This window comes from Vanellus vanellus, assembly GCF_965231255.1.
Source record: "Vanellus vanellus genome assembly, chromosome: 4".
In the NCBI taxonomy this organism is placed as follows: domain Eukaryota; kingdom Metazoa; phylum Chordata; class Aves; order Charadriiformes; family Charadriidae; genus Vanellus; species Vanellus vanellus.
This window is the reverse complement of record NC_138909.1, coordinates 17,750,662-17,776,594: the sequence shown is the minus strand read 5'-3', so window position 1 is coordinate 17,776,594 and position 25,933 is coordinate 17,750,662. Positions and strand designations below refer to the sequence as shown.

The 25,933-nt window shown below is 38.4% G+C and overlaps 1 protein-coding gene across 1 annotated transcript in view; it reads left to right on the top strand.

Moving 5' to 3' along the window:
• Positions 1–25,933, top strand: part of WDFY3 (WD repeat and FYVE domain containing 3) — a 137,147-nt gene that overhangs the window by 93,465 nt on the left and 17,749 nt on the right. The window contains exons 31-51 of the mRNA XM_082482030.1: positions 1,610–1,845; positions 3,107–3,241; positions 5,168–5,347; positions 7,264–7,497; positions 9,223–9,322; positions 10,835–10,995; positions 11,569–11,798; positions 12,726–12,835; positions 13,698–13,880; positions 15,708–15,865; positions 17,135–17,212; positions 18,202–18,429; positions 19,264–19,317; positions 21,650–21,818; positions 22,032–22,195; positions 22,961–23,109; positions 23,378–23,498; positions 23,848–23,933; positions 24,294–24,374; positions 24,920–24,974; positions 25,334–25,453. Of these exons, the coding sequence (XP_082338156.1) occupies positions 1,610–1,845; positions 3,107–3,241; positions 5,168–5,347; positions 7,264–7,497; positions 9,223–9,322; positions 10,835–10,995; positions 11,569–11,798; positions 12,726–12,835; positions 13,698–13,880; positions 15,708–15,865; positions 17,135–17,212; positions 18,202–18,429; positions 19,264–19,317; positions 21,650–21,818; positions 22,032–22,195; positions 22,961–23,109; positions 23,378–23,498; positions 23,848–23,933; positions 24,294–24,374; positions 24,920–24,974; positions 25,334–25,453 (3,032 nt within the window). The remainder of the gene's footprint in view (positions 1–1,609; positions 1,846–3,106; positions 3,242–5,167; positions 5,348–7,263; positions 7,498–9,222; positions 9,323–10,834; positions 10,996–11,568; positions 11,799–12,725; positions 12,836–13,697; positions 13,881–15,707; positions 15,866–17,134; positions 17,213–18,201; positions 18,430–19,263; positions 19,318–21,649; positions 21,819–22,031; positions 22,196–22,960; positions 23,110–23,377; positions 23,499–23,847; positions 23,934–24,293; positions 24,375–24,919; positions 24,975–25,333; positions 25,454–25,933) is intronic.

Below are 25,933 nucleotides of genomic sequence, written 5' to 3'. Positions count from 1 at the left end.
TTGATTTATTATAAGGAAATAATTGTGAAGTGTTGTTGAAGTGATCTTACTTCAGGAAGAGGGCTTTTCCTGAAATGAAAATATAAAGTCCACTTTTCTGCTTTGTCTCTCTGAAATCTATCAAAGTATTTTATACTGTCATGTTATTTTTTGCATAAATGAAACTGTCTATTAAGTCTGTCTATTTACAGTGGTTTCCCATAATATATCCTGCAGGATGTTCAACTAGGAACATAAGATGGTTCTGTGCGTTATTAATGAATTATGAAGGTTAAGGAAAACAGTTTCTCTGAAACCATATTGCACATGCAAATATTTATTGTTAACATACTATAGCATCTGTTTGGCTAATTCTGATTAAGGTCCTGTGTTTTATTTAATAAACAATTTTTGCACGTGTATGTGCATTAAACTTTGAAAACGGTTGATCTTTTAGGGAATTGCTGTTGTTTATTCAGTATCCACTTTAAATGCCCAATAACATAAAAATGTTCTTTGGTCACAAAATCTTTCTCAATAAGATTTTGATTTACAATCACATTCAGAGAGCATTTGCAGAGTTTTCCTATTTTTCTTATTATAGTATCACTTTAATGGAATCCAAGCTAGACTGTGACCAAACAGACGTTTTTAAACTTGTGTCTCATCAAATGATAGTGGCAGATTATCTAATTTTCATACCCTGTGTTTTTTAATAAATTGCAACACATTGGATCTAAGATTTCTCATGAAACTAAATATGAGCTATTTTTGTTCAAGATTACTGATGGAATTCCTGCAACTTTGTAGCAATGATTTCATTAGTCTGATTCCTGGTATGTTTTCTGTTTAAAAAATCTATTTCTGGTGGAAAGAATATCTGTATTAGAGCCTTAGAAAAACAATGTGATTTCTGGCTGTGTCAGAAGAATGGCTCACTGCCTGTGCTGATCCAGAGACTGAACTGTCTCCCTACCTCCTTCTTCATTTGATAATAAGCACTTCTGATGTCCCGGTGTATGTATGTATTTTTTAATAAGAAAATGAAATACCTAGGTAGAAGTAGGGTCACAAAAGGTGAGTTTTATGCCTCTGGCACCACTTAAGATAAAATAAGAGCATTTAATGCTTCATACCAGCTGATTAATCAGTAACAAAACAGCTGAAACAAGATGCCCCTGAGACACTGGGATCAAAATTAGCTGCCCATCGACTTAAATGGGCCATGGGATTGCTGTTTGGTAATATAAATCTGCAACTGAGATTAAGGTGATACTTCCCTCTCAGCCGGCAACTTATCTTTTTTCAGAAGCTTGAGTGTTTTAAGTCTGAAATTGTAGTCACGATCAGAAAATGGATCTGTGTGTATGCAGTAGCATTAGGCAGTCTGTATGGGTAAGTGTTATCTATGTGGTACTGAAAGGCAATCGTTTCAATTTTTTTTATTGTTACAAAAAATTAGACATCTGAAGCAGAATTACATAATATGTGTGTGATAGTCTATATGCATACATGCATTTTGTACAGTGGTAATTTCTGAGGAGGTACCCTCTTGAGTTGAATAAGAGTGAGCTTCATAGGCATTTCCCTATTAACATTGTTGGCTTTTTGTATTTTTTTTTCTTCTTAGGGTTCAATGTGGGCAGAAGCGCTGGTGGCAGATCGACGGTCCGGGAGATTAACCGGGATGCTTGTCACTTCCCAGGCTTTCCTGTTCTGCAGTCCCTTCTCCCAAAGCACACTAATGTACCTGCACTCTATTTCCTGCTCATGGCCCTTTTTCTGCAGCAGCCAGTCACTGAACTGCCCGAAAACCTGCAGGTCAGTGCACCTGTCATCAGCAGCCGATGTAATCAGGGTTGCCAGGTAGGGATTATCTAGTAAGATATAAATGTAATTCTCTCTGTCATGAAAGAAAATAGTGGATTAACCAGGCTCCCTCCTTCTCAGCAGTTGATTCACAGTCACAACGTGGTGTTGAGTGCTGAGCTGTTTGGGGTGGGAGGACAAGGTACCTGGGAGTATACGGAAGCCAGCCTGTTACAGCATAGCTGTCACTGGTGTCTTTCCGGTCTGTTTTGGGGTCAGATGAGAAGCAGCTGGCATGGTGAGGGCATTGAAGGGGACATAATTTTTTGCTTGGTTTCTTTGTTGTTTTTTTTGTTATTGTTGGGTTTTGTTTTTTCTTAAAAGAAGTGGGGAGTTGCTGTGTTAAAGAGAGTTCATGAGGTTACAGACAAAACAAGGTAGCTTTTATTTCATAAAATTTCTGTGGTTTTGTAGGGAGGCATTTCAGTTGTTGCTGGAAAGTGTTTATTCTTATTCTGAACAGGTTGATTTTGGACTTTGAATTGTATGTAAACAAGTAGATACTATATCAGAGTCCTAGGAAGCCTTAGTATAGTGCTTTATGGAGGAAAGCAACAATCCAGATAGACAAGGCGCCTGTTTAGATTGGGTGCAGTGTTAACATTTATTTATCAGTGGGAACTGGAAAGTAAAAATTTCAGACCTGAAGGTATTCTGCCTGCCTGTTTTCTCAAGAGGAATACTTGACAGTGCATTCAGCACTGTGCTACAGTGGAGTCATGAATCTCATCTCCTGCTTACCGTATTTAAGTATGGCACTGTTAAATCAAAACTAAATTCAACTACTTAAAGTATTTAGAAGTAGCACTCTTAATACCAGAGGTGGGCACTTTGTCCATTATTTTTTAATTGAGTTAACTTTTTGGACTTGCTGGAAAATGAAATTTGGTTTGTTTTGTTCTTTTTTTTTTTTTATTTTCCTGTGGGATACCACGTGTGTTTTACTGCTAGATGTGAGTGAAATAACGTGAGGTGGTTGTGAAGCATTTGTGCTGACAGGTCTCTTGTTTCAAAACACTTAAATGCTTTGAGAAGGTGAGAGTTGCAGTTATGTTAGCCTGTGGTTAGAAGGAATTTTCTTCAGTGACACATGACCTTCATATGAAGCTTTTGGGGATAAAGTTTGGAGGAAGTGAAACAATTCATTTTTTAGATACTGCCAAGTGAGCGTGTTGTGGGTATAATAAAAAGCAGTATCACATTACATAGGAGAAAGGGATTATTTCATGTCTTCCTTCTTCTCTTTCACCTCTTACAGTTTGATTTAGACTCTATTTGGACATTCATATTTGGAGTACCTGCTTCGTGTGGCACTGTTACCTCTTCAATACACAATGTTTGCACAGAAGCTGCCTTCCTGTTATTGGGAATGCTGAGGAGCATGCTGAATTCTGTAAGCATAAAAAGTTTTGCTCGTATTTGAATATTCAGAATTGTTCAAGTTTGCCATGTGGTCAAAAGCCAAATTAGAAAAGTTGAGATTTTGTTAGTGTCACAAAAAACCCAGCTGTGAGTTAGGCTCATAATACTTGGGTGAAAACCATCATTGTCAGTGGGTTATTCTATTTTACTTTATTTTTCAGTAGCTCTAGAAAAAATAGTGGCCATGAAATTAATGCTACTTTTCCACAAAAATGCCTGGGCTTTGTGTTTTGCTGCAATTAAAACAGAACAAGAAAGCAGAAGGATAAAATGCCCTTGGCAGAGATCATTGAATTTCTTTCCTGATTAACATCATGGGGGGAATGTTTGAGACTCTATATCCCATCTGCTCAAGAGCTGTGCGAGTTGCAGATTTTGTGCATGAACCTTCCACATGCAGAGAAGTCCCCTGACTATTAATAGCCACATGCTGGAGGAAATGAATTTACTGCCAGAAAAATGTGTTGTCTTCTTATCTTTGAATCTGATGTCAAGAGTAGTGAAAGTTGGTTTCTCAGTGGGAAAATTTTGTATTTCCTTGGAGCCAGAGTGTGTTATCTGCTGAAAATTATCTCATGAAATGTTTGAAAAGCAGCACCTGTTCAGTTGTTGCCTGGTTGGTTGTCGTGTGTTTGCGATGTGCTCCGAGAAGCATTGCTTGCATGTTTCTCCCATGTTAACATGTTCAGAAGTGTCTTCTGGACTTGTGTACTGGTAACATGTATGTGACCTGCTGCGGTACATATTCCTGTTGTCACATGTTCTGTCTCTTGCTGGTGACCTATTCTGTCATGTGTTTGGTCCTCACCTGTTCGGACACATTTGTGACATGCTCAGAGACATGTGCTGTCTCTTGCCATGCTTTCTTGTGCTGTGTCATCAGGTGTGTGTTCACATGTGCCATCACGTTTTGGGTTGACATGAGTCAGGTCATGTTGACCAACATGTTCTGAATTATTACATATTAGGATACATGTTTTGTCTTGTGGTCAGTCATGTGTTGTAAACACAGTCAGTCTCCTGTTTGTGATGTGCTTGAACGCATGCTCAGGCATACATTACTGTCGTGTTAGGCTGCCATGTGTTACTGCTGTGGGTTTATCACATGTTCAGTCATGTGTCTGGTTACATTTCATCATGTGGTTGCAACTTGTTCCAGCCTGTTTTATCATGACATGTCCTGTTGTAATGTTTGTCGTGTTCTGCTATGTGTTTCTCATGCATTTATGATATGGTGACATGCTGCTGTGTGTCAGTCACATGTTTGTGATGGCTTGGACACATGTTCTCTTATCCCATGTTCTTTTGTCACCTGTTGCAGGCACATGGTTTGGACATGTGGTTTATGTGTTTGTTAGAAGTTGGTGGCTTGTTCAATTGTCATGCATTCTGGAGGCAAGATTAGCCACGTGTTTGGTCAGGTGTTCATTGTATGGTGACATGCTCAAACATGTGTTCTGTCATATTGGGTCAGGTTTGTCATATTGGCAATGTGATTCGAACACATTTTCTGTCACTTGTTTGATCAGATATTAGGTCACATGTTCAGACACTGTCTTCAGTTATGTTTTCTAGACGTGTGTTTGGTTGTGTTCTGACAAGTGCTGCAACACACATTTGACATGTTCTAGGTGTGTTTTTCACATTTGGTCATGTGCTTGGCCACATGTTCAGTCACTTATTTCTGCTTTGCTTGAACAAGTGCTTGTCCATGTGGTTGATCACATTTGGCCCTGTCTTTGATTACGTATCACGATCACATATTTCGTTACGTGTTTGACAATGTATTTGGTTGTGTATTTGACCCTACAGCTCCTTTTCCTGCAGCTTCTTTCTGAAATGAGCGTTCTTCAATTAGTGCCATCTGTGCTAATGTGCTGTTTGTTTTTCAACCCAGCCTTGGCAGTCGGAGGAAGAAGGCTCTTGGCTTCGAGAATATCCAGTCACCTTGATGCAGTTCTTTCGATATTTGTATCACAATGTGCCGGACCTCATTTCCTTGTGGATGAGTCCAGAGTTCCTGTGTGCGCTGGCAGCAACAGTGTTTCCTTTCAACATACGACCTTACTCTGAGATGGTATGAAATCCAACTAGTTAGCTGTTGTGTTTTTCCCCTTACTGTTACTTTTGAGGATTTATCAATTAACAGTCACATAAAGATAAAACAGAAGGAGGTTGTTGTAAAGGTTGAGCCTCTCTTGGAATGGAGAGAAGTGCATGTTCAACTGAGGGCCAGCTGCTGTGTGGTGACATCTGAAACTGTATTTTAGGGGGACTGTACACAGTTAATTTGTTTTCTACTGGATCATCATTTTCAATCATATGAACAACGTTAGCTCACACTTATAAAAGCAAAAGACTGAGTCAGCCTATGTTTTCAGCCCTCTGCTCTGGAGGACGTGATAAAATCTAAACCTTCTTTTTCCTCCCACTTCCCATTTCTTCTTTTGTGGCTTAACCACAAAACAGTTTTCTTGTATTACCTGAAACTGAGTTCAAGCCAGAAGAGGGTGTGAATTCAACTTCGCTTGCATTGCTGCCTGAAGTATTCTTTGAGCTTAGTGTCATTTACAAATGATACTACTTCTAGAATATGAATGGAAAGGAAACAGTTACTGTTAGCCAACATCTAAAAGGCGTTTTACTAAGAACATGGAAGAATAGTTAGGCTCCAGGCTGGCAAATGCTAGAACTAGGGAGGGTATGATAAAATACTTCAGGCAATACTTACTGGTGGCATGCTATCTTTTTGTTGTCAGTAAAAGTGGGAGATCAATTTTTAAAGGTGCATGCTGATGAATCTCATAAAGATAGTTTATTTTGCTCTTAAGTTAGACTTGCACTTGAAGTGGATGCTAGAAGCGTTCTTTCTCTCTTTCTCTCTCTCAAAAAAAAAAAAAAGCCACTTACAAACTGGTAATGCTGATTTGGTATTCACCTGTTTAGAGTTTTTGGATTGAACCTTGTGTCTCTGAGCAGGTTTTAACTACTAGGTCCCTTGAAACTTTGTGTAGCTGCCTGACAACTTTAGCTCTTTGCTATTTGAGGGCTCTCTTGACTCCAAATTGGTTTACTCCTCCAGCATTTCCCTCTGCCCAAATGTGGAGAACTAATCAATCCCTTGTGAAATAGATGAAAACAGCCAGGTTCCCGCAACAAAACGCTATAACCCAAATTCAGCCTTGAGAGAAAATTCTTAACTGGTCTTTCAGCCTTTCTGAGATTGCCATTAAAACCAGAAGGGGTACATGTTTGGGCTTCTCTTAATTTCTTGGGAAAACTCTCCCCCTGCAGCAGATCAAATGTTCAAAACATTTGGTTACTTCACATGTAAGCTGGTGATGTGATAAGCCTGTTGAAGGAAATCATTTGTCTCTTCTTGCATTTGGAGGAGAGCGTTGCATAAAAACAGTCATGCTTTTGGATTTGACAGCTTTCATTACTGTCTGCCTGTTTGTTACAGTCCTCTTGAAGAGCTAGCCCCTCAAAGGTGGTTGTTTGTCAGAAACAGGAATGCTCTAGCAACCCTCCCCCCCCCCCCTTTTTTTTTTTTAAGAGGTTTTGGTAAACTGGCCTACCCATAACTGCACTTTGAAGGTATTGCGTTAGAAGGGGCTCAGTTCCTTTTTTGTTTTCCCTTGTGTAAGCTTGATAGCCTTTTTTAGTTGGCTTATGTCTTAATTTTATTTTAACTGCTTTAATTAATAACTTATTCAAATTTTCTCTTTTTTGCAATGAAAAAATTTATTTTTGCAAAGTATCTAGACATTATCAAAGTACTTCTTGTTGGTAAGTGAATGTGAAATGTGATCTCTAGCTCATGTAACTCATGCCAGTCTTCACTGATTATTGTTTGCCTTAGGAATCTGGAACTAGAATTTGGTTGTTTCTCCTGTTGCGCATTAGGGAACTGATCCTGAACATAATAATCTTGTAAAAAGGCTTCTTACGAAGCAAAATGTGAAGTGAATTTTAACATGCTGTTTTTCACAGGTCACTGATCTTGATGATGAAGTTGGGTCCCCAGCTGAAGAGTTTAAAGCCTTTGCAGCTGATTCCGGCATGAACAGGAGCCAATCAGAATACTGCAATGTTGGTACCAAGACATACCTAACCAACCATCCTGCCAAGAAGTTTGTATTTGACTTCATGCGTGTGCTGATAATTGATAACTTATGTCTCACACCAGCCAGCAAACAGACTCCACTGGTAGATCTTCTGCTAGAGGTACAGTTTCTTTGTTTTTTGTGGTTTGTTTTCATTATTTGAACTTATTATGGCACTTTATTCCCTAAAATGTTTTTCTTTACTTGCCTTTTAAAGTTAGAGGAGTGATGACCTGAGATTTAGTAGAATCCTGTAAATTGTTATGAAATAAGAGGGGGGAAACAAAAGGAACACTAGTGTCTCATAAATAGTAGTTTGCTCGCCTTTCTTTAACAACTTTGAAAACCTCAGAAAGCAAATGCAGAGGGTTTAACTCAGCCTTCCTTTGAGAATGTTTGCTGGACTTCTCCCTGCCCCAACAACATTTGTGTATATTGGTGACCATCTCAGGTGCTTGAGCTGACAGTCTCCATGCTGGTTACCTGGCTTTTTTTCTTGCTGTGCTCTGTTCTGCCCTCCACACCGCAGCCCTACTACTGCTTTTGTTTGTGGGCTCCATAACTTTCATTTGGCCAGTCAAATGGCTTTGTTAGTTGCTGAGCGCACTGTGTTAATGTTTTCTTTCTATTTTGTCCTCACTTTAGAGCAGCCATAATCTTGTTTTGGCATCTTAGCCAATACTTCCTTTTGTCTGGAAACACAGGCAGTGGATCAAAACACTAGATGTTCAACAGTGACAGCATGAGAAGTTGTAGCTTTCTTCAAGTTTTATTTTTGTGGAGTACAATTCATTTTTTAAACACCTTTCAGACCATGACAGTTGTATTAGCTTTGTTGAAAATATAAAATCCCTGCAAATCCCTGTAGGAATATTAAGGTTTCTGGTTTATTATATTAGATAAAAAGAAATGGCAGGACATATGACACTGTATGCTATAAAAATTCACAAAATAACTGTGTTATCTTCCTGTAAATTATCTTTTAAAGTTCATGACACCTGCAGAAAGCATCCTTCTGTTAATGGTAAGGCAGGCAATGACAAGTTCAGTTACTGTTTAACTGCCCACGCCTTCTTCAGACAATATATTTTGAAATGTTCAGTTCTTGACTATTCACATTCTTGATCTACCTATTTGTTACCTCGTCTATGTGTTGCTGAGTCTCCCTGATTTTTTTGATAGCTGCAGGAATTTGGACTGTGCTTGTATATTTCCTAACAAATGTCCTGGGGCAGTCAGGCATCCCTTTGCTATCAGAAAGCAAGAAATGAATTATCAAGAGATGCAGTTATACACAGACATCAGGAAGCATATTTGTTCAATTGGTTGCAGTTGCTTTACTGCTGTTTTAATCTGTTAGTACCGTCAATGTTACTGGCCCCTTAGCATAAACAGAGAATTGGGTATGTGCACACTGGTAAACTGTTACAGGGCAAGACAAAGCAGGTTGACTTAATGTTATATTGCTTTCTAGGACTGTTTAGGTGGATCAGTCAGTTAGGTATGATTATGTATGCATTGAACAACGCAAGGTGATAAAGTAGTTCTCCCCTTTAAGTGCAAAGGAACTTTAGAAAGGTTTAGCACATCTATCTATTATAGGACTATACCAAGGCTGCTGCAGTAAGAGGAATAATGCCTACTCTGTAAGACTGCATACATCCATTGCGTACTCAACACATAGTATGTTCTTAAATTTTTAGATAAAGCCAAGACTTTTACTCGAGACAGAATGTTAAGAGGAAAAAAAACATAGTTCACAAGAGCCGAGAAAAGAGAAATTCACCTCCCTGGTTTTGCTTACTCAGAGGTACTTGTTATCTTAACATTGTATTTCTTTTATCAGGCTTCCCCTGAAAGATCAACACGAACACAGCAGAAGGAGTTTCAGACGTACGTTTTGGATGGAGTGATGGACCACTTACTTGCAGCTGATGTTTTATTGGGTAATATAGTAAAGTATAATTATCAATATATTGATTTGAGCAAAAGGTTTTTATTATTTAACTTTTTCTTTATTAGTGTCCTGTTTTGTTACAACTTGATTGCCTTTATTTTTTTCCCTGCCCTCTCCTTTCCTTTGATGTGTAAATGGTGTTGCTGTGCTTGCATGTTCCCTCACTATCTTGATTGTGCCAAAGCTGTAAAATAGGTTATTCAAAAAAACTAAATGGCATGAATCTTCTGGGTATGTAAGCCAGAGAAATTGCAGTCACATCAAAAAGAACTGGAACTTGCATCATCTCTCTTGTCCTTCTTGCCTTGGTAGGGCATCTGGAGCTTTTGCCAGTTTTTCATGGGTGAGACTTTGTTCTTTAAAAGTTAGCTTTGTTTCCATTTCCTCCTACTGTAGTTTTACTATTAATACACCACCCCAGAAGAAACCTCTGGGATTAGCTCTCCATTGATCCAGTTAATAAATGGACAGGAAGAGAATTAGAAGCAGAGTAGGGTGTCCTACCAGAGCATGGATTTAGATGATCATGAAGTGACCTGTAGGAATATCGCTGCTTGGGTGCCCAGTCAGATTTCACAGCAGCCTGCTGGACTACCCAGGAGTTCTCGGTCTGCTCTTGTCTCCATCCTAGATGTCACGGGACAGCATGCGTTCCTCTTCAAAAGTGCTTGTAAGGTTCTCCCTTTCTTGCCACAGCACTGATTTGTCTTTCTCTGGGTGCAGTGCATTAGTAAAATGAATCCAGTATCATGTTACGTGAAGCTTTGGGTCAGTCAGGCTCTCAGAAGAGTCTCCTGCCCTTACAAGTACTTCTGTGCAGCCCAGGAGCAGGACTTCGGTTTCCCCAGACGTTCCTTCTTCAAGGTTTTGCCAGCTTCCTCCCAGTCCAACGCTATCAGTTGCTTTATGTGCAGATGAGGCAACAAGTGAATAAATGTAGGTGAACTTCCAGCAAAATCAACACCGCTGATTTTTTTTACTTAATAGAAGTACTTGCACTTTTCAAGCTTCTCTTAATGTAGCTGTACTGACATTTACATACATGCAGCTGATGCGCATTGACTCAGTTTTATTGAGCAAAGCACAGTGAGGGAGAAGTGATGCCACTGGTATCACTTGTCATCTCAAGGTGTTTAGAGTTCTTTTCTCTTGGAAAAAACAAAAGAATAATTTAAAATAGCTACAGGGGGTTCTGCACACATGCAGCTCCAGTTGAAAAGGAGGACCATACATAAATATGATGCCACGGGATCATAGCAGTACCATTTCTTCTGGACTCTTCCTGCCCCAGCCCCTCCTTTTTTGGTCTTTGTCACTGTCGATTTCAAACATTTGCTTAACGTCAAAGATCATTGTATGGAAGCCATGAGGTTTTAGCTTTTTCTTTGACTGAGTCTTTTTGTTTTATAGAAGTCTAGAAAGCACAGACTAGTGCAAATGTAGTTATGCAGCTGTGTTTTTTTGATAAATGAAGAAAACTTTGGGGTTTTTTATTACCTAGGTGAAGATGCATCTTTGCCTATAACAAGTGGAGGAAGCTACCAAGTGCTGGTGAACAATGTGTTTTATTTTACACAGCGTGTGGTAGATAAGCTTTGGCAGGGCATGTTCAACAAAGAATCCAAACTTCTCGTGGACTTCATAATCCAGCTCATTGCACAGGTAAGTGTTCTTCTATTAGCCTGCTTGCAAAAACATTTTCACAGGTTACGTTAAAATCCATGGAGTGATGTCACTAAGCAACCTGCTAGTGATGCATGTCAGGTCAACACAGAAGTACGCTTTTCTTCCGCAGGCCTTCTCTCTCTTTACTCAGCTTTCCTAGCACGTTTTGTCAGTGTGGAGTGTTTTAATATGGGGCAATTGAGTAAAAACTGCTTTCAGATGACATAATTTTTTAGAAATCCCCCAAAATAAACAATGAAATTTACCTCTCATGAATTTTGGGAAGCTTCCTCAGTTTACCTTGACTTTTTTGGGAAACTTCCTCATGTACTTTTATTGGACATTGTTAGAAGACTTTTACTGTTAGAAATGAACAGTGTCTTTATAGATGTTAAAATTTTAAATGTATTGTGTATTAATGTAATTTTGGTCCTTGAAATTCATGGAATTGACACTTTTAGTAAGATATTGATTTTGAAAAATGACCATAGGTCAATTCAGGGGAAGATTCTGTGCCAGTAAATTGATTTTCTGCTACTGTCTGATCATGGTTTTTTTACTTCCCATCAGTCAAAAAGAAGATCTCAGGGACTATCGCTGGATGCTATTTATCACTGCCTGAACAGGACCATCTTGTATCAGTTCTCAAGGCCGCACAAAACTGTTCCTCAGCAAGTGGCTCTCCTTGATTCCCTAAGGGTCCTTACTGTGAACAGAAACTTAATTTTGGGTCCTGGAAATCATGATCAAGAGTTCATCAGCTGCCTAGCACACTGCTTGATTAATCTGCACGTGGGAAGGTAAATATCTCAGACAAAAGTTCATTACAGAACTAGGGCTGTGAAGTATTAAAATGACCTGTTCTCTCTCAGCAATGGCAGTCACCTTGCGAATAAGTCAGCAAATTCTGGATTACTCTTTATGACTTTCCAGCCAGTGAAATGCAGGCAAGCTTAAGTGATTTGTTCTGAAACAAAATTAGGTTTGAAGAGCCCATGTATAGAGAACATTCTTACCTCCTTTTACAGAGGTATTTTAAAATACTTACTCGAGTGCTTATCTAACAATTTTGTTGTTATGCTTTTATAACTTGAAATGTTTTCAAGGTAGAAAGAAACACTGTTGCTAAGTAATTAATAGTCAAAGGGATCTGTCACTAGGTTTATTGTCTATTGAATCATGTCATACAAATGCCATATCTTAGTACTTGGATGTATATCATTGAATAAGTCTAGTCAGGCATTTGATCAGATGCCTGTGACAAGTGCTGTAGACACCTACTTTTCTGTGTAGCTGCAAATGCCTGCCTGGCATTTTTGGTTTTTGGGGGGGGGGGGTTGTTTGGTGGGTTTTTTTTTTGTGTTCCCCTCTTCCCCCCCCCCCCCCCCCCCCCCAAAAGATGTACGTGTTTCATTCAAAGACACTTGAGAAGCATCAGCAGCAGAAACTCTAATGTTCTCTATTTGTGGCCTTGTCTGTTTTGTGTTTCTTTAAATATTACCATCTTCCTCTAGCATCATCGGTATCCATGGCATGTCATTTTTCATAAACCTTTAGTTCAGCTTGTGACCCCAGATTACTAGAACTTAAGTGGACAGAAGTGAAGATATGTTGCTGTAGTAGCGTGTATTAATCTTTGTGATACTATCACAGGGAATCAAATGCTCTAGCTGAGTTTGTTTTGGTTTGTTTTTTTTTTCTGTTGTTAATTCATTGTGTATTTGTAGCAATGTTGATGGGTTTGGATTGGAAGCAGAAGCCAGGATGACAACTTGGCACATTATGATCCCCTCTGATATAGAACCAGATGGAGTCTACAATCAAGATGTCAGCGAAGGTAATCCGAGAGTGACAAAGCCACAGATGTCTGCTAATGCTACATCTGTATGGCATTATATCACTGATCTTTTACCCCAGTTACTCTTATGGCTCTGTGTGTGTGTATAAAAATATATTAAAAATAGATGAAAAACCACTTAGATATACCAGGACAGACATATCCAGAATAAGTTACTGTTTTGTTTCAGTAGCAAAAGCTCTTCATTGTTTTCTGGACACGCACTAGAATTAGAAATACTGCTTTATATGCACCAAGTAAAATGCAATAGAAATGGGTCGTTTTAAGTGTATATCATGATTTTGTATCAACTGGATCTTACATGAGCATAGCTAAGAAATAATTGGTATAAGCTGTAAACATTATTATTCAGTGGCATCCTCAGGATCTTTCACTCAAAGGAAAATTATTAACTAGCTGTGGAAGAAAGGATTCCTTGATTATTTTTTTTCCTTACCTCTCTCTATATTTAATATTTATGCAGATATGTACTTACACACACAGTCATATGTAAAAATATTAAAGTGTAATGTATGTATGGAATTATATATGTGGTTATAGACATATAGTTCTATAAGATTTTTTTAATCTCATTTTGTTAATAGATGGATGTGAGAGAAGAATCACAACTACTCAGAGCCGGTGTTTGAGATTCACAGAGACAAAAAATGCTAAAATTAACTGTTAAATGCTTTCTGATAGCATATAAATGGCAAAAAAAGACAGTCTGTCCAAAGGCATTTCACAAGTCATGCAAGAGGGGAAGAAACTAGAGTATAATTGCAGAAATTATTCAGTTCACAAAACCAATTCTATAAGCACTGTAGAGAGTTTGCTGTTTGTGATCTTGTTACCTATGCAGGTCGCCAGCTTCTTTTAAAAGCCATAAACAGAGTGTGGACAGAGCTGATCCATAGTAAAAAACAGGTTTTAGAAGAAGTTTTCAAAGTGACACTACCGGTCAATGATCGTGGTCAAGTGGATATAACTGTTGCAAGACCTCTTATTGAGGAAGCAAGTTTAAAGTGTTGGCAAAATCATTTGGGTAAGTGTAACTGAGGATTTATCTGTCCTGAATGAGATAATTCCCTGAAGTGAACCATATGCACTGGGTGTTTCAATATGGGCTTAGGTTTTTGTGTAGCAGTAAGTACTCTAAACTATCACCATTTAACATCTCTCATTTGGAAACTGTACCGTGTATAGGATATACTTACATTCCACTGCACAGAGGGCCTTGATTCAGCACTGTTGGTGATCTCAAAAGCGTCCTGTGTTTGTGAGTCAGTGCACACCAAATAGCGTATTGTGGATTACAGCGATGGATTCATTTAGCTCGTTCCCATGAACACTTGGATTGGGGTTACCTGTGTTACTATTCTCAGGATCGGATGTGCCGGGCAGGGAGGGGACCCCCCTTGAGCATGTCTGGGTGCAGCCTGCAAATGCTCCATCCCCTGATGTGTTTGGAAATGTGTGGCTGAGCAGTTCTCTAGCAGCAGTGATACTGTGACTTCTTCTTGGCTGGGAAATCTGGTCAGCGTAGGAAGCAGCTTTGCAGGAAAATGACCTGGGAATCTTGGTGGACAACAAGTTAAGCGCAAGTTAGCTCTCTGCCTGTGTAACTGTTGCTGGACTGAATTAGCAAGATTTTAGACCACAGATAATAAAATTCCGTAGACATGGCTCCTTTGATGATTACATGGCTCTGAAATAACTCAGGTTCCCCTGGATGTACAGAAAGCAATTTTGGAAACTTGTAATACTTGTTTTTGTGGTCTCTCTATTTTTAAATGTGCTTTGCCCCTGGCTGATGTTTGCTCAAGTTTTCCAGTCTCTCCCTGATAGTCAGAATATTTGCAGAAATGTTTTGAGTAGAGTGAAGGGTCCTTGGAGAAATTATTGCTATAAGAAAGTAGTAGTGGTTTTACGAAAAGAAAAAGAAAGCTCAGAGGTGGAGTGAACTGAAGAAAGCGTGAGGAACGTGAGCGTGTACTTTCTAAATTAAAGGTAACTGATAAACAGTACGATCCATTAGCTGAGTATCAGGAGAACATTAAATTGTTGAAACTTGAACTAAGCTGGGATTTTTTTACTTCAGTTTTAAAGTAAGCACACCAGTTTTGTGGACTTGACTATCAACTGGCATGACTATGTGCCCAAAAAGGTGCAGTAGGCCCACCTAGCTTCTCCGCTCAATATAGTGTATCTTGCCACCAGATTGGTTAGTGGGGTCATGTTGTTGCTCCTTTTTGGGTAGCGATACGGTGCTCAGCTGCATTTTTTTGCTACTATCTACTGTGAATAACATAAATAATATAAATTTTGTTATCTTTGTAACTGTTTTGAGAAAAAAAGTATCTCTCCAGATACTGGCTCCCTTTTTTGGAATGCTTACTTGTTCTTTAAGGGATGTAAATCAGCAAAATTAAAGTTGGTGGGGGTAGAGAGAGGCTAGGTGATGATTTTGTTTATACATAGCTGATTTTCACGTCTTCAGATGAGGAGAGAATTCATAGCTTGTGGACCCTGATTTTAATAATCAATAAAAGGACTACCAAATCTGTTTGCCATGCTTCATTTCAAAATGCAAGCAATTCCCAGATTTCACCTGGAAAACTTTCCTCATACAGGTAATAAATGTTTGACATGAATGTGAGTGCTGCTGTGCACTGTTAAAACAAATAACAACAAAAAACCCCAAACAAACAGAACCCCCACACACACCCTGCCAATCCCCAAAACACCCACCTTTTTGAAGCAGCAGAAAAGGTTATTCTATTCAAAAACAACCACCTTAATGGGGGAAGGGGAAAGAAAAAACAAACCACCACCTAAAAAATGCTCCCAACACTTTCTCTTTGTTTTTCAGCTCATGAGAAGAAATGTATCAGTAGAGGGGAGGCTTTGGTTCCAACCACACAGTCCAAACTTTCACGAGTTAGCAGTGGGTTCGGCCTCTCTAAACTAACTGGTTCCAGGAGAAGTCGCAAGGAGAGCGGGCTCAATAAACACAACCTCTCTACGCAGGTAATTTCTGTCAACTAATAACACACAGTCTAAAATCCAGCAAGGTATGTTCAGGGTTTGTGGTAATTATCCCAATGTAAGAAGTCCTGCGGAGTGTGAAATTATATCCGGTGCTTGGTTCTTTCCCCTTTTTGAATATCCAGACTGGGCATCCTGCTTCTGTGTGTCCTAATCTGGTAGGTGCATCTGCATATCTGTAATTTTAAATTGAGAGTTAAGCTCTGCATTGTTGGCGAGACTGCTCAGGTGCTTCTGGTTACATATATGTTTTATTGCTTTGCTAGTCTGTGTCTTAAATTCAGTTTGCAGTACTGCTCTGAAATGGAAGCTGTGAGACAGATGCTTGTCCTTTTTTTCTCCTCCTGCCCCCAAGATTATGTGGTTTAGGAAAATCCCTATATGAATGTGTATGCATCATGACTAAACAAATGCTGTTTTGCGCTCTTTTTTACTGTATGACAGAGGAGAGTTCAGCAAAACAATATGTGATGGTAGAACTGGACATTCACCATACAAACCTGCTTGCTTTAAAAATAATTTAAAAAAAAAATTAAAAAAGGTATGTTGGGTCAAGGGGTGCAGGTGTATTCCTACCACAAGGAAACATATAACTCCTGTTGACTTAACCAGGAGTTTGTGTCCTGTGAAAACTATACACTGTGATTTCTCTTTCTGATCTGAGAATTATTCAGTGGCTTTGATAAAATAAAGAATTGTCGGTGTTCCTTTTCCTGGTAAGCAGGCATATACATTAAAATGAAAAGGAAGAAACTCACAAACTGAGCTGACATGAACTGATACTGGCTATATCAGTAGAGGGAGCAATAAGTGAAAAGACATATATTGCGGTACAAAGTGAGGGGTGCTGGGTGTCTCGCAGATTTCCAGCAAACTAGGCAGCATCCCCAAAATATTATTTGAAAAGAAATAGGGAAAAGTAGTAGTATTTGTCAGTGCCAATCTTTGGTTGTTTGGGAATGTTCTGAACTGTTAGTCATGTGTTTGGAATATTTTCCAAATGCTTGCCAGTTTCTTTTAAAGTATATTCCTATACATGAAAAAAAAAAAAGAAAAACAAAGCCTTGAATACTGTTGCATGCAATAGTTTGAAATTCATTATCTAAGGGTTCTTTTTGTTTAATTGTTTTTTTTTGAGAAGCAGTCCTTTGTGAGCAAGTTTAGCAAGGTGATGTATTCATAGGCTTTTCATTCAAACAAAACCTTCTTTTATAAAGTGTCATTCTGTCTGTCCTCTCACCTTTGTATTAGGAAATTTCCCAGTGGATGTTTACTCACATTGCAGTGGTTCGGGACCTGGTTGATATGCAATATAAGGAATATCAGGAGGTATGGTTCAGAGGATTAATTACCTGATGCTGATATTTTGACCTGTTAGGTTATATCAATCCCATTTCTCAGTATGGGGCTTGTAAAATAATAGGTCGGCATAGGTGAAATGCTTGAATGTTTAGACACAGGTGTTGTTTTTAAGGGTTTTTAAAATGCAGTCAAATAAACTCATTTTGATCTGGTTGTAGATGAAAACTCTTGTAGCAATATTACTACATGTTAAATCTTAATTTTTTTCCAGAAACTTAAGTAGTCTTTCCTTAGAAGTGTAAAAAGAAGAAAAAAAGAAGATATTAGAAATATGCAAGAATATGCTTTCTAAAACATTATACAAAAACTTAAGATGTGAAGAAGCATTGTGCACAAACATTACTTTTATAGTAACATAAAGAAAATTTTATGGTCCCTTTCCCAAATCACGCAGTGATAGAAAGTTGCTGCTCTGTGCCTTCCAGAGTGAAGTCATTGCACCCTGCAGTTTCTTCCAAACATCCCCAAAGACCTTTGATTCAAACTAGTTGCTGAGCTGTGTGCTATAAATCTTAAGAAATCAGCTTCTGAGAGAAACAAGTCATTGAAAGCCATTAGTTGAAAAAAAATAAAATAACCATCAAACTTTGCTTCATTTAACTTCTTTCTCCAGTGTAAATACAGGCAGGGAAGGCCTCCAAAACAATTTTTGTTTCATTTTTAAAATACTTTTTCAAAATCGGTGAATTGTCATTGTCATTTAGAAAATAAATTCAGTTAATGATACAAATCAAAGCAGAGGGGTTTTATTCATTTTTTGTTGAGAAGATTACAATATGAACCCTGCTTTTATGGTAACTGACACCAGAAATCTTATTAAGGCATACTAGAAAATGCTACTAGAATTATGAATTATGACATGTTTTTCTGTAATGTAGTGAAAATGTCTCTGCTCACATCGGAGACAGGCTTGAAAGCATCACTCCTGATGAATCTACAAATGTTTTTGTATTCAGCGTCAGCAGAATGCATTAAAATACGTGACAGAAGAATGGTCTCAAATTGAATACGAGTTACTGCGAGAGCGAGGTTTGTGGGGTCCCCCCATTGGCTCCCATCTTGACAAGTGGATGTTGGAGATGACTGAGGGTCCCTGCAGAATGAGGAAAAAGATGGTGCGAAACGACATGTTTTATATTCAGTATCCCTACATGCCTGAAGCTGAGCAAGAAACAAACTTGCTGGTAAGTATTCAAGATTTCCTGATGAGTAATTTTATGCCCTGTTGTAAAATCCATGGGGGTTTTGTAAGTTTTTCTTACAAAACATATTTTGCTCTAGGTATTACCTGGTGTTCTGTCTGTATGTCCTAAATGGTTGGTAAGGCCCAGTTGTTCCTCATAGTATATTTAGGAAAGGGACTGAATCACTCAGCTCAAAACTAAGCGAACTTGAAGACTAGCAATTGCAACATAAGATGAGGTGTGCTTGCATCAGCTAAGTGATCATGCCAGTAATCAGCAGAGACATCTTCACAAGCCTCTAGGGGCTGAGAAGTATGAAAACTGTGGGAGGTTTCAGTCCAAGTTCTCAGCTTTATGCTAGATAACACTGTAAACAGTGATCAGAAGAAAAAAAAAAAAAAAAAAAAAAACAAACAAACAGGCTATGAACCTTGGTTTGGGTGCGTTTGTGAAATATACTTAATCCATCTGCGAATATGAATATGGGCTGTGTAGCAGAAATGCACATGGCTTTTGAAAGCTTGGCAGTTAGTTCCTGTTCATTTTGAAACACTATTTTTAAAAAATGAAGCAATCTTTATTGTGCCTTTTTAGGCATGTGTGTATGCATGCAGGATTTTTTTTCCTCGAACTGAGCATGAGTGTCAAAGTACTTAAAATAAGCAAACAGAAAATAGCATTCAACTCATTTTAAACCATTAGGTATATTTGTCTGCTTGCTATCTGACACACAATAGCTGTAGTGACAGTCTAATTCGCACAAACGTGCCATCATACATTCTTCTCAAAAGTGTTCTTTCTCTGATGCTTATATAATTGATGCCCTGTTTTCAGTCTGACTTCTCAAGTAGACTCCCTGAGACATCTGATGATACCATTCCTCAAAAGGTAAAGAAACAAGCACACTGACTGAAAGAATGTAAAATAAATACAACTTTTTTTTTCCTCCTGCATGTTAGGCAATCTTAACAAGGCTTCTACATTTGGCTGTCAACTTGCTCTTTCAGTAAATATTTCCAAGCCTAAAGGTTTTTTCAGTAATCACATTAGAAGATATTCCTGTACTCTCCTCAACCTTCACCTAATAAAACTTTCTGTAGATCTTACCTTCTTTGCTGCACACTAACAGGCTGTGTTGGGCTGTGCTATCACTGTTCTCACTGTGTGAAGTGTTGTGGCTTTGGGATCTGAACTAATGGTCAGTGGAACATGTTTAGTAATGGGCAACACCATCACTTGGAAGCACTTACTGGGAAAGCGTTTCTTTCTGAGAGAGGATCTGGTGACCAGTTTTTCTCCTTTTTTTGGCCGTAATAGGCTGTAACAGGCCTACTTTTGTTAGAGCCCAGATTAATTTTATCTCAGCTCACTCTCCTCGTTTATACTGTTCATGAAATATGCACATTTGTTCAAAAAATACGAATCCTGCCTTGAGAATAACTGACTTGTTTGGAAGTGGCTGTTCTGCGAGCATTTCAGTATTGTGGTGCTTCTCTGTTAATTACATTCACAGTCTTGCCCATCACTAAGTACAATGTGTAATGTGTGTTCACTCATGTTGAATTACATTCAACAATAAACTAATACATACAAATGCAAGTAATTCTATTATATAGAATATCTAATATAAATTGTTACTGTTTTCCTTTCTTCATGTTAGCAGCGCTAGTTAGGGTTTCTCTTTATAGGCTATTACATAAGTTGTTTCTACAGAGGTTTTGAGCATAATTTAAGTGGCATTTTTGTGGTGATAAGGAGTGAAGACTTAGTTCGACATAAGTGAGCAAATTAGGTCACAGTGCCTTAAATTTTTTTATTTTGGGGACAGCCAATTTGATCTGAAATTGATCTCTGTGTTGCTGATCTTGATCTCTTTTTCATCCCAAGCATCCACTTGTAATAAAGCTAGTTTGATTTTGAGTCATTTAGTTTCCCACTATACTATCATACAGATGAACCAAAAAAAAAAAAAAATAAAAATCACAGTTTATGTATTTTCCAGTTATTACTGCAAAAGTGGACAAGGGAAAATCTTGACTGAAATGTCCATGGTATTCTACAATTCTACATAATGTAAAGTATTGAACTGGACTTAGAATATTTTGTGATTATCCCAACCTAATTTCAGAATTCATGGGAAATAGTGCTATAAAACAACAAAAAAAACCCTGTTTGTGATGGAGAACTGAACACATTCACAAAGCTTTCTAGAGTTTGAGGGTGGAGTTAAACAGTCGTCAGAGAAGAAAATTTTCAACTGCCGTGTGAAATCAATGGGTTTTCATCCATCCATGTGCATCAGTGCATATTAATTTTGGACAGGCTCTTAGATCTTTAATACTTCTTTTATCTTCACCTGTACTCCTGTGATTATTTTGACATTTATTGTTCTCATTTAGTTCTTATTTCTATTTCAAATGTTATCTCCATAATCAAGTGCTTGTGGTGGGGTACAGGATGGACAAGGAGCGGGGGTTGCACAAAAAACCCTCAACAAAACCAACCCCAAACAAAACAAATTAAAAAAAAAAAAAACATCCAAAACTAAAAAGAGCTACCACACCACCACAATGAAATATATCATAATCTGTTGTTGTCACCCAAAGGTACAAACAGTGCTCAAAGAATTACTTTGGTTAAATGGATACTCTTTTGCTGGTCTGTTGCCCACAAACCATCAGAATCTTTACTAAAAAAGAAATAACTGACTTAATTAAGAATTTCTGAGCCATAAAGCTGGTCCCTGGCTGCTCTTAGTTCATATCAACTTCCACATATCTGTATCTTTCCGTGAAGCAATTTTTTTTATTCGAACTGTTGCCTAGCAAAGAAGTCAGCTGGCTAACGAATAAGCTATGTATGTTGTAGGGAGTTATGAAAGATGATAAAATGGCCGTCTGATCTGTCAGTCTTAAGCACAAGTATCCCAGCCTTTTGTGACAGTTCATAGCATACTGGCCACACTTCTTATTTCCCATGTTGTAGGTTTATCTGCAGGCATCTCTGCAACCCCATTATTACTTGAGTGGCTGAGTAGCTCCCTTGCAAATTAGCTGACAGATTAGATTACTGAAGAGTCTCTGTATGTGTTGGTGTACGATTGAGCATGCACAAAACACTTGATGGGCATGCACTGTGCTGCACACAGTATTCCTGAAACATGTTCACAGAAGTGAGCGAGGAGTTGACTGACCAAGCAATTTCTTCAATTATTTCTAAGAAACCTGCTCGTTACCGAAGAGCTATAAGTTACGACAGTAAGGAATACTACATGCGCCTGGCTTCTGGAAACCCTGCAGTTTTTCAGGATGCTATAGAAGAGAATACAGTGGGTGAAACAACTCAGCAGGAGCCAGAACACGGGGAGGACACAATTGCAAGAGTCAAAGGTTAGATCATTTGTTGTGTCCTGAGCTGTTTTCTTTAAAGTTATCTGCCTTTATATCTTCTCATGCATTTGCATTAAAATAAGCATAAGGACACTGTAGACTCTTGTTTTTCTGTCTTAACTTTGAAATTACTGATCTAATGCTCAATAGGTTTTGCAAAGTTAATTTTTTGTGTCAGGCTTTTATTTATCTGCCTCTGTTCTTCTTTTCCAGGCCTGGTGAAGCCTCCCCTGAAACGATCTCGCTCTGCTCCTGACGGAGGAGATGATGAGAACCAGGACCAGTCCCAGGATCAAATTGTTGAGGGGAGTTCAATTGATGAAGAGGAGAAGACTGACAATACAACTTTGCTTCGACTTCTCGAAGAAGGAGAGAAGGTACTGTGTGCTTCAAACACACTAAGCACTTACTGTATTGGAATTTCTGCATTACATGTCACAAGCAGGAATAAATGTCCTAAATACCTTCCCTGATCTACAGCTGATCCACAGAATTTGCTTAATATTTCATCAGCTTCTTCCTTGAAACCAAATGTGTGCTCTGGTTCAAAGAGATCTTGAGATGAAAACCCTGTACTGGAAACATTTTTGTTTTTTCTTTCCTTCTGCCTGCTAGGGAGAAAAGAACCTGTCCTGAAATGAAAGCCGTGAGCTATCACATGCTTGGATTACTATCCTGTCTGCTTAATAAGTCCAGCCAGAAAATACACATTGAAAATATAAATACTGAACTTGACAGAATGAAAACCGTTGATAACTAGTATTTTATGCCCAAGAACAGTGTTGAATGACCATGCTGCATATTTGGTATTTCAGTCTTTGTGCGTCTGAAGTATACCAGTAAATACATTTGTGATCATAGTTGAGTGGGCTACAGGTTCTAAAATATGCTCAAGAAGCATAGTGTGAGTGAATAAGTTAGTAAATATATAAAACTTTATCATACAAAGGAGGCTTTATTTAACTCCTTTTCCAATTGCTAATGGCAGGTGTTAGGTATATCTCTGATTAAGGGGGAAAATAGCAGAATTTTTTCTGTATCTACAAGTCATAAAGCAGTGTCTGGGGCTTGTTCTAACAAAGCAACAGTCTGAGCCTGAGTTCATTAACCTGCTTTTGCTAAGTGTCTGCTTTTCGTTACAGATTCAGCATATGTACCGCTGTGCTCGGGTTCAGGGCCTTGACACCAGTGAAGGGCTGCTTCTCTTTGGGAAAGAGCATTTCTATGTCATTGATGGATTTACCATGACAGCCACTAGGGAAATACGGGATATTGAGACACTGCCTCCAAAGTGAGTAGATTAATAGAGTTTCCCCAATCTTTAATAGCTGAACAAGTACTTAATGAGATTTTTGAGGAGTCAACTCCAAAATAATGTCGGATCCAGAAAGACCTCAGGAGCAGTGTCCTCTCTGCTCACAAATTGCTCAATGTAGTATGGTATATTGTGAAAATCAGCTCTTTGTATAAGTGGACTCTCATATGAATTAAGCGAATAATTCTTTTAATTTATCTTCTCTTTAATAACTTCTTTCTTGCCTGTTTCTGCTCATTTACAGGATGCATGAGCCAATCATACCTAGGGGAGCAAGGCAAGGTCCAAGTCAACTCAAAAGAACATGCAGCATTTTTGCGTATGAAGATATCAAGGAAGTACATAAAAGGAGATACCTTTTGCAGGTAACTTGGACACGTAATTTGGTATTTTTTGACGATGTTATCATTTTTAAAAAGTAAAATAAATACACAACTGGTCAGTATTTGCAAAGTAAAGCTATTCACTATGTTGAAATTGAAGTGGTTAAGTTGCACGTCCTTTTTTGAACATTTGGCTTACCATGGTTTAATTTATTGGGTGTATTGGTTTATTTTTGGGAGACTAAAATTCACTATCTGGTCACACTAAGCAAAGTCACCATAATTTGGTGGCAGAAGTAGTACGGTATGACTAAACTGAGACGCATCTGACCGTCGGAGGGGACAAGCTAATGTATCAGTGTTGACATGGGTTTGTCGTCTTTGTTTTCAGCCAATTGCAATTGAAGTTTTCTCTGGAGATGGACGGAACTATCTTCTAGCTTTCCAAAAAGGGGTTAGAAACAAAGTTTATCAAAGGTATGGTAAAATAAGTTAGAACATTTAATCTTAATATTTGCAAATATCTGTGTTGAGCCACATTTGAGCTTACAGCAACCTAACAACCCAGAAGCAGATCGCAAGTGATGTGTGTTAGAGAGTGGATAACCTGATAGCAACTTAGTGCTGCAGGAAAGAGCCACTAGGCAGCGCTAACGCCTGCATGCGAAACTTGCTGTATGCGTTCAGTGAGAAAAGCGTCATTCCAATTTTGTTGAAGAAATTATGTAGTTGGTCAAAATGAAGTCAGTAACTGTACTAAATGCACTCTGTTTCTAAGGAGAAGATGAACAGCGGACAGAAACACTAATCTTAATCTCCTTTTAACTGCTGATGCAGGTTTTTGGCTGTGGTGCCATCTCTAACTGACAGTTCAGAGTCGGTGTCTGGGCAGAGACCAAACACCAGTGTAGAGCAAGGGTAAGTGATTCTGTTCCTTACAAGCTCTGTAGCTCATGAGTTTCAAATAAACAATGTTTGCATTAAGGTCAGGATTCACTGGAGAGTACTGCAACCTCAATTTAAAATTGGGCATTATCAAAATAAATAACCAGTGATTTTGTGCTACAGTTATTTTAAATGTGCTAATATCATTGGCAGCATTGGTATATCTTCTTACTAACTAATATATGCTTTCAGGATTAACATTATTGGTGTACAGATATGTTCCAAAAGGAATTGGACTGCCAGAGCCATTAGATTTGTCGAAGTCATTAAAGATCTTTTCCTCATCGGCAGCCTGTTAGATACATTTGTACTTGCACTGAATTGCATAATTAATGTTCATAATTTTAAGTCTGCGTTCAGAAATACAAAAGACACTGCTAAAACAAAAAGGAACAAAGGTCTGTTTTTCTAGTTGTTACAATTTGCAAGTTTTAATCTTAAAACTTTGGATTGTCTTGTGAAGATGTAACCCAGATCTTACTGCTAAGTCAGAAAATGCACTTCCTTCTTCCCTTTAGGTCTGGCTTGCTTAGCACTTTAGTGGGAGAAAAGTCTGTTACTCAAAGATGGGAAGTAAGTATGAAAATTTGGTTGTTTTTTTTTTTTAAATGCCACATTTTGTAGTGATATGTAATTAATCAGTGCACATAAGCTGCATCCTCTTATTCAAACAGGTGGAATATACTGCTATAGAAAGTATCTCTCAGCATTTTACTTTGTAGTATTTCATGATACCATCATCAAATGGGAAATGGTTCTACCATTGAAAATGCAAGGGGAGAGGGGCTGTAGTAAAAGCAGAGTAAGCATTGTAATGTTGAAGTGAGTTTCATATGTTTGAGGAGGGCTGAACACTTTGGCAGTCTGGTAGCATAGACATTTGATTGTTGTAAAGTGAATGCTTTACAGTGCTGTTATCTGTCTTCCTTAAGAGAGGAGAAATCAGTAACTTCCAGTACCTGATGCACTTAAACACTCTGGCGGGCAGATCCTATAATGATCTCATGCAGTACCCTGTCTTTCCCTGGATCCTCGCAGACTATGATTCAGAGGTAAATACAATACCTTGTCAGCAGCCTTTTTTTTTTTTTTTTAATGTTGGAGGGTTTGCAAATATTACAGCTGGCTCATACTGCTTTGGTAAAACCAGGGCTTATCTTTATCTCCAGTTGTTTGATTTCATCTATTTTGTAATGTTCCTCTCACTTATCAGTGGGTAGGATGTTGGAGATTCTTGGCTGTCTCATGCAAGCAGGTCCTTTCCTGCACTGATTTTTACAGCTGTTACTGGACTGTGCAGATGAGGGCCGGGATACATAGCTTGTTCTGAGGCAGTTGCCTCTCTATGTTGCAGCCGTTCCTATAAGTCTTTGCATTAGCTTTCTACTGAATATCCTGGAGGACGTTATGCTTACAGAGAAAGCGTGCTTGTGCAGAAGACTGTGGTAGGGACTACTATGAAGTCTGGCTCCACGGTGAAGAAATTGCTTTTGAAAAAGATGAAACAGCCTGTTAATGCTTTCGTGGGCAGC